At 28.7% G+C, this 8,812-nt stretch overlaps 1 protein-coding gene across 2 annotated transcripts; it reads left to right on the top strand.

Annotated features, from left to right (window-relative positions):
- Nucleotides 1-456: 456 nt before the first annotated feature.
- On the top strand, nt 457-6,521 carry LOC136217604 (WAT1-related protein At5g64700-like). Of its 2 annotated transcripts, none has more exons than XM_066004231.1 (7): nt 457-691; nt 776-838; nt 2,348-2,464; nt 2,954-3,188; nt 3,362-3,520; nt 5,189-5,340; nt 6,283-6,521. In XM_066004231.1, exons 1-7 carry the CDS (start codon nt 483-485, stop codon nt 6,461-6,463), a joined length of 1,116 nt encoding a protein of 371 aa, XP_065860303.1. In that variant the 5' UTR covers nt 457-482; the 3' UTR covers nt 6,464-6,521. The 2 variants fall into 2 exon arrangements, with proteins under 2 accessions (XP_065860303.1, XP_065860381.1); XM_066004309.1 differs by having other exon boundaries at nt 5,189-5,336; nt 6,283-6,429.
- Nucleotides 6,522-8,812: the final 2,291 nt, after the last annotated feature.

The following is an 8,812-nucleotide window of genomic DNA, read 5'->3' as shown; positions in this document are numbered from 1 at the left end:
AGAATCTTGCAAACAGAAGATATCTAACCAAACATCTAAAACTTTCCTTTTTAAAGTGAAAAGACAAACTAAGGAGAAAAATGAACAACCAAACACTCTATAAATTCTTTCAATTATACGTGGAGAGAGAAATATAGAACTTAGCGGAGTAATATAAATAACATGTCATATTCTATTATCGAGACCTAAATTGATATTTTTTTTAAATATTAGTAAATCTATATTAATGTTATTTAGTACATGAAACCTAAATTTATAGTTGTCAGTAACCTATGTAATAAAAGAAAGTACTAATGAGGAAAAAGAACAAAAACAAAATTAAACGTGAGAGGTTTTGATGACATCATGGGTTCATAGATTTCCTCACTTTTCATTGACTTCTCATTTATTAACTTTTTTGTAGTTTTGACTTTATATAATATAGATTTCTAATAAATAGCAGTATTTTAGAAAATCACAAAAGAAAAAAAAAAAGTAGAAGCATGTCAATGGAGAAGAAAGGAGAGAGATGGTTGATTTCGTCGCTAAAAGAAGGGAGTATGAGTATGGTAACGGTGCAAATATTAGCGACGGGAATGCAAGTTCTCGCTAAAATAATACTGAATAATGGAACTTTTGTTTTTGCTTTAATGGCTTATCGCCACATCGTTGCTGCTTTTTGTGTTGCTCCTTTTGCACTTCTTCTGGAAAGGTTTCATCTCTTCTTTTTACTTTTTTTTTTTTTCTTTTTAATTATTTCAATCTAATTCTGAAATTATTTCATTTTATTTTGCAGAGATATAACACAAAAGCTAAATTGGTCGGTTTTCTTTTGGCTATTCCTCAACTCCTTAACTGGGTAACTAACTTTATGGATCAGAAACGTATAAAATAACTCTAATATAGGTTTAACGTTTAAAAAAGAGTACCAATTTAGGCTTCGATAATGGAATGTGACATGTCACTCATATTACTCCATTAATTGTACGTGGAGAGAGAAATTAAAACTTAACTGAGTAAAATGAATGGCGTCGCCTGAATTGGTACGTTTAGTGCTATTTTCTATATGGACTCCATATTGATACTTTTCCAAAAACATTAAAACTAGTTTGATACCTTATCCTTTACCTCAATAATTGTTTATTTAATAAATAAATAAAAAGAAATTGCAAAATAAAACTCAATCTCTTATAGCTATATTTTCTAGGGTTAATACACATATTTGCCCCTGTGTTTTCGCGGAAAAACAGATTTATCCTTAAATCAAATAAACCTACAAAACTATCCCTGAATTTTCCATAAACCTGCAATTATACTCTAATCTGACGGAGCTGTTAAACGGCGATGATATCAAACCTTCTTGTCTCCAAAAAAATTGGATGACAACAATCAAAATTCATTTGGTTTCTTATTGTTTTCTATTGCTATTGCTTCTGGATTAATTAGGAGGTTTAGACGCTATTTTATTAGGTTGATTGAGATTTTATGAAAATGAATTTTGACCAATCTGTTCTTCTAACTTGCTTTTAATTGAAATTGAATGCGCATATTTTTTCTATTTGTGATTGGTTGTTCTTTTCTGAAGTTTTTCTGGAGATAAGAAGGTTTGATGTCATCGCCGTTTAGCAGCTCCGTCAGATTAGGGTATAATTGCAGGTTTATGAAAAATTCAGAGATAGTTTTGTGGATTTATTTGATTTAAGGACAAATCTGTTTTTCCGAGAAAACACAAGGGCAAATATGTGTATTAACCCTATTTTCTACTATGCTACACTCATTTAAACAAATTTTGAAATACAAAAATCACTCCATTAGTAAGGTTGGACCATAGTTCTTAAAATTGGACAGATTAAAGTACCAAAAAAACAAGGGTTTAAACTTTACTCGGATCCAACACATGTTCATAAAATTATATGAAAATTAATACATTTTACTTTCAATTAACCTTCTAGTTTCAATAATAAAAAAAAAAATCTTCATAGAAAAAAATTAATAATATTAATAAAAGTTATGCTACTAAATATAATAATATTCTTTAATAGCATAAAAGTAATTAATGTAATTATAAAAAAACTAATTAATAAGGTACCAAACTATCATTAATTTAGATTTAATGTTTACAAAATAGTATCGATTTAGGTCTTAATAACAAAACATGACATGTTCTGATTTCTTTATCTATGTACAGTTGGTAGAATTAACGAAATAATATGAATAACGCGTCACATTTGGTTATGAAGATCTAAATTGATAGTTTTTTTTTATAAACGTTAAGCATGTATTGATGCTATTTAACTAAATAGGAACTGATTTTGTATAATATATAAAAATATAACAACTAATAAATTGTTTATTTGATATGATGCAGGATCACATTGCCTATGGCATTATTTTACTATGGACTCCGAGATACAACAGCTACATATGCTGTCAACTTTCTCAATTTAATTCCTGTTGTTACTTTTGTCTTCTCAATCGTAATGAGGTAAATAGGCTACTTTTTAGAGTCTATAAAATGGCTCCAGTATATATTTCTCCCTCAATTTGAAGAAAATGATCCTCCAATCTATCTAAACGTTCAAAATTGAGAATTTATTTAAATCTTTTTCCATTTGGTCCTAGATGTTTTTTGTCCACCTGAAATTTTAGCAGTGGTCAGAATAAAAAATATATTTTTATTAATATTTTTTACTTTATTACCATTCACTTTTGAACATTATTATATGGGTTTTAATTGCGTTAAATATAATGTGGTTTAAGATTCGTAATTAGTGAATTATATTATTTATAGATATTATTTTTTACTTCTTTAGATTGTTTCAATAATAAAAGTATTTGCATATTTTTTAAAATATATATATTTTTTATATTAAATCATTTTATATTATTTTTCAAAAAATCATTTTATATTATTATTTTTAAATAACATAATATATATCTTAATTATATTTATATAATAATTTATTTAATACAGGATTGAGGAATTAAAATTGGGAAGCCTAGAAGGTAAAATGAAGACTGTTGGGACGATATTATGTGTTGGAGGAGCATTTACATCATGTTTTTATAAAGGGAGATCTTTCTTTATTATTCATAAAACCCTTCACCTCCATCACTTAAACATCAACCACCAAACTACTCACTGGATACGTGGTTCTTTAACACTAACGGCTAGTTGCTTCAGCTATGCGTTTTGGTATATACTCCAGGTATTAGTATTAAACCAAAAAAAAAAAAAACTATTATGTTCCTGTAGTTTTCACATGATCAGTGACTGGTTAAAATATATTTGGTCAATTAGCCTAAATTCATCTGGTCTGACCAGATGAATTCTACTTTTACAAATAAGAGAAAATGTTTTTTCTTTTTTTGTTTGGAGCAGGTAAAGTTGATGAAGGTACTTCCATCAAAATATTGGACAACCATGTTAACATGTATCATAGCCTCGGTGCAAAGCGTAATAGTGGGATTGTTCTTGGATACGAGTAAAGCTGCTTGGCAATTAGGATGGAATCTTCAACTACTCACTATTTTATATTCGGTAAGCTTATTTTGTTTATTTGTTACCTAATGGTTATTATTTTATTGTTAGTTGTTTGCTATTATTAATTAGTATTTGTTAAAATTATAATGAAGTACCTTTGATTTTTTTAGATTTTCATTTGAAAATCTAAAAAAACCATAGAAATTTGATACAAATATACAAGTAAATAGACATTAAATAAACATAAACTAAAAGAATAAAAGAAACTATCCAAATAGGCATGATTTTCCAATTTTATTTTGGAGTATTACATTTACTGTTAGTATGTTAAAAGTTTAATATTAATAAGTAAAAAGTTTAATATGGATATGTTTTAAATTAATCGGTGAATAAATTATAAAATTACAAAAATTATAAGGTAAAGTCAAAACAATATCCTGAGAAAGTGTAAGTATCTCCCTGACATGAAATAGGAATTTGTTGTCCCCGTAGTTTCAAATGTAGGTCAATTTCAGAGATAGTGACAAAGTCAATATTTGACTGCTTAAAGTGTAAAAAACAAATCCAGCATATTTGGATTGACTTTATTATTGTTTATTTATTTTACATCATTTTGGTTGGGTTGGTGCAAAAAAAAACGATACGCAACCATTCATCTGTTATCTGTTGGAGTGCAATCGCAAATGAGCACCCCACATATGAAGATGTAGAGGGTGTGCAGAAAAGGAACCCCAATTATAAGGAGTGGTTCTCAACGGTCAATGGTGCATCGACACTTCTATACCCCTGTCTTTATTTAGTACCAAAAATACTCATGTATTGTTATATTGGTCTACATTATTTAAAGTCGGAAATGTTAAAAATAAAATTTTACTAATACTTATGTTAAGGGTAGATTTCATTTTCCAAAAAACATTAGGTAATGGTATTAATTTTTATAGGAATTTGGTAATGATATTATAAATATAAGAATCATGTTATAATATTATTACCAAAATAGAGGGCATGAGACATGGACAAAATTGGAGAACAAGTATTGATCTTCCGTTTAAAAATATAATAATGTTTAAAAAATGTGTTTTATTGAAATAGTTTATTGAAATCAAATATATACAAAAATAAAATTTTGAAAGGTTTTAAAAACTTATTATTTTCATAAAAAAAAAACTAATAACTTATATTGTATAAACTTAAACCAGAATTTATATTTTGTGTTTTTTCATAATGAAAAGCTATAAGCAACTCCAATGGTTAATAAAAAAGATACTATTATTTTTTATATAGTGTATCTGATTTTTTGGTTTGATGATTGTTGGACACCGTTTTAGTGGTTCCTCTTTATTAAGATAATATTCATTTTAAAAGGTGGTGATATATGAGTAAATGATTACAAAAGTTTATCATTTTAGGTCATTTTTTTATTCTTTAGTAAAAGAAATTACAAAATGATATAGGAATAAAAGAAAATTCTCTATCCAACAATGTGGATATGGGAAAATGAAGACAAGTCAATGTGTAATATTTTCATCTTATGAAAAGTCTTAATTTTACTATATTACATATAAAACAAGTCAACTCGTATAAACTCATTTATTGAACGGATTATGTCATATCAGCTCATTTACTAAACGGGTCATGTTAGAATCTATCAGAGTATATCAATAAGATTCATTTATAACTCGAGAATTCATTTAACGCCCTAACTATAAAAGTAATATGGTGCAGGGAGCATTTGGAACAGCTGCAATATTTTGTTTGATTGCACGGGCAGTTGCAAAATGGGGTCCTACTTATCCACCCATGTTTAATCCCCTCACTCTGGTTTTTGTAGCTTTATTGGATGCTCTCATATTTGGTTTTCCTATTCATCTTGGCAAGTACGTATAACTCAATTTCCCTTTTTATTTATAGAGTTAAAAGCACCAAAATAGCCTTAAGATTCTTGGGAAGAACTAATTTAATCTCAACAAACAAAACAATAAAATTTCAGTTCAAACGCTTTATCAAAAAACCCAATTACAAGATTTAGTAATAGAAATTGACACATAAGATAACAGTACCAATATTTAATGGGATAAATTACACCTATGGTCACTGAAATTTATCCATTTTAATATTATGGCCATTGAACTTCAATTCTTATTATCACTGAATTTTACACTTTTTAACATCGGTGGCCACTCAACTTTAACTAACTCCTCAAAATGACTGTTAACGACCTCAAAATGAAAATACTCAAGAATTAAAGTTGCTCAGAATGATATTTACTATGAAACCACATTTTTTATTTTCCAAAATAACCTTTTTTGGAGCTTTCTCTCTCTAAAAATTCACTTTCTCTCTCCTACCAAACACCTAAATGACCTCAAAACGAAAATTTTAAAGAATTAAAGTTTCTTAAAATATCATTAACTCTTCGACTTTTTTATTTTTAGACCGGCAATGGTCGTTTTGAGGTGTTGAATAGCCACCGGTGTTAAAAAGTGTAAAGTTTAGTTGTCATACCCTTAAGAATTGAAGTTTAGTAGCCACAATGTTAAATGGATAATGTTTAGTGGACATGTGTGTAATTTACCCATATTTAATGTGTCAACTTATATTAGTGCGGTCTGTTAGACATCACACATTGCTAAATGGAGAAGCTATATGGCTCCTTAAATATGTGAGGCAATCCTCACCCTTTGAGGTACCTTTTGGGATGAGTTAAACCTTTATTTACACGGTCTCAAAAGTTTTGAGGCTATTTTGATACATTATCTCTTATTTATATGATTATATATACAACCTAATTAAATTACTGAGATGTTTATATGTTGCAGCTTATTGGGCATGATTTTGATTATAGTTGGCTTATATTCGTTCTTGTTTGGGAGAAGGATGGAGACTCAAAACTTGTCAAAGTCACTACAACCAAACCCACCAACCGTTGAAATAAGTGTTCATATAACGGCTGCAAGACCCATGGATATTCCTCCTCCAACTAATATTGTATTGAAATAAATAAATATATGTAAAAGGAACTGAATAAATAATTACAAGGGCTGATTTGTTCTTTGTTCTGTCGTATTTCTCTTTTCATCCATTTGCTTCTTATAAGCGGATGGATCCAGTGCTTACTACTCCCTCCATTCTCTATAAGCGTTACATGAGATACACCTATAACACATGACCATGTAGTGTTCTTATAAGCGGATCGATCCAGTGTTTACTATTCTCTCCATTTCCTTATATAAATCATTATAGGGTATTTCACACAACTTAAGAAATATATTGGTTAACTATTAAAAAATCTCTCTCATATCACTATTGGGGAATAAACATTTGAATATTAAAAAACACAAGTACCAATACAAAAAATTTAATATTTGGACAAAAAAACTAAACTAAAAGTTCTTGGAATCCTAGAATGACTCATATTTGGGGAAAAACTAATTTGTTAGAATGACCTATATAATGGAACCGATGGAGTATTTCATAAGCCCTTATGTAGGGGCAGAGACAGGAGGGGCCGGGAGATCTGGGCTCCTCCGGCCGCCGGAACCACTATGGTCACGAGTAGTTTCGACCCCCTATCTCGGAAAAATTTAAAGTTGTGGTGATTCTGGCCCCCTTATTTGTAAGAAATTTATCTCGTATGCTATATTATTACCTCAAAATTGGCCCAGGTCCCGTTAAGTCTTCTCTAAATCCAAAATTTCAATCTTTTTGGACATATTAGACCCTCACTAAGTCCAAATTTCAATTTTTATTTTCCTGTTAGGCTCTCATTAAATACAAATTTCTAATTTTTTTTTTTTTGCCTGTTAGACCTTTCTTAAATCTAAATTTCAAAAAATTTCACCTATTAGGCTCTCTCTAAATCCGAATTTTTTCTATTAGACACCGATTTAGCAACAACAAAAAAAAATTACACACCACGTGTAAAATCGGTCTCCCCAACTGAGCAATCCTGTATTCGCTACTGCCCTTATGTCTTTGGTTTGACATCCCATATGTGTGATCCATCACAACCAAGGTACATATAGTCTTTAGTTCATTATCGTTCTCATGATAAAAACAGACTAGGGACACTTTATAATAGCATCATCGCTTCACTTGTCCGAATCTAGAACTCTCCAAACATGTACAAATCACTATATTAGAATATTCTTTTAAATAAATTTTATACAAAATAAAATCAACCGAATAGATTATTGTCTTTTATTAATAATAATCAGTTTTACAACATCTAAGGATCAGTGTATACATTAACAACATTTTGAAAATTTCACGTATTATAAATATTACTTATATGTTTTTAGACATTCAAATTCTACTATTTTTATATAATATTGAGTACTACTGCTACAAGTTATCATAGTTGTGCACTTTCATGTTATGTTATTTTATGCAAGTTTTCAATAGATCACTTTAAAAGAGATCAATAAATCATTTTAAATTTTAAATAAATTTATGAGTCATCAATGGAATATTATTCGACGTGTAATAGTAAAGTATTTTTTTTTTATAGAAATTGGGACAAGACAGAACTTGGGTGGGGTGAGCACCCGTGGCCCAAAAACTGACAAACCCGCAATATATTAATAAACGAAAAATGCATAAAATGATGAAAGGGAAATGGACGTCACGTATGTATTACAGAATATTAACACCCTAAAATCTAAACTATATAGTTTAGCAATAGATAAGTATATAGTTATAATTATTTTTCTATATTATATTAAAGCGGAGGACAAATCCAAATTTAGGTGTCTTCTATGCTTACTTTGTTTTTGACAAAGTAAGCTTTATTTTGTTTTTTCTACCATCGGATGAGCTTACTTTGTCAAAGTTCATCATCAAATTTAAAGAAAAAAAATCAATATAACAATAAAATCAATTAACAACTAATTTAAAGAAAAAAAAACAATAAAACTACTTTTATAAATAATTTATTTATAAATAATAAATCTAATTAGTTTCTATTTCGGTTGGTTCAATTAATTCGGTAATTTTATCACAAAAACTGAACTGATTGATATTACTGACATATTTTATAAACTAAGACTAAAATCGAACTTAACGCACCGAAAAACCAAACAGAAAAACTAAAATGCTTAATTGAATGTTAAATGGTCACCACCGCTCAAATTTCATAATGAACTCGGCATTAGTAAGCAAAACATTGTTTGCCTAAATTATCCAAATGAACCAATCAACTTTGTTTGCAACTGAAATGGATTTTTTTTTTTTAAGTTTTGACCTTAGATAATCAAAGATTTACAAAGCCAATTAAATAAATCCATATCTCATAACATCTTTGATATAGATTGAAATCGACTGAGAGTTTTAATCGTAAACTCATAAAAA

The sequence above is a fragment of the Euphorbia lathyris genome, chromosome 1 (assembly GCF_963576675.1).
Source record: "Euphorbia lathyris chromosome 1, ddEupLath1.1, whole genome shotgun sequence".
Taxonomy (NCBI): Eukaryota; Viridiplantae; Streptophyta; class Magnoliopsida; order Malpighiales; family Euphorbiaceae; genus Euphorbia; species Euphorbia lathyris.
Note: the sequence above shows the minus strand (reverse complement) of the source record. Positions and strands in the feature narration are given on the sequence as shown.

Bases quoted from the DNA above. Each gene is read 5' to 3' on its own strand.
- LOC136217604 (XM_066004231.1), top strand. From the start codon at position 483: ATGTCAATGGAGAAGAAAGGAGAGAGATGGTTGATTTCGTCGCTAAAA. The intron at 2,465-2,953 runs GTAAATAGGCTA...TATTTAATACAG, and splicing joins GTCTTCTCAATCGTAATGAG to GATTGAGGAATTAAAATTGG. The intron at 5,341-6,282 runs GTACGTATAACT...TATATGTTGCAG, and splicing joins TTTCCTATTCATCTTGGCAA to CTTATTGGGCATGATTTTGA.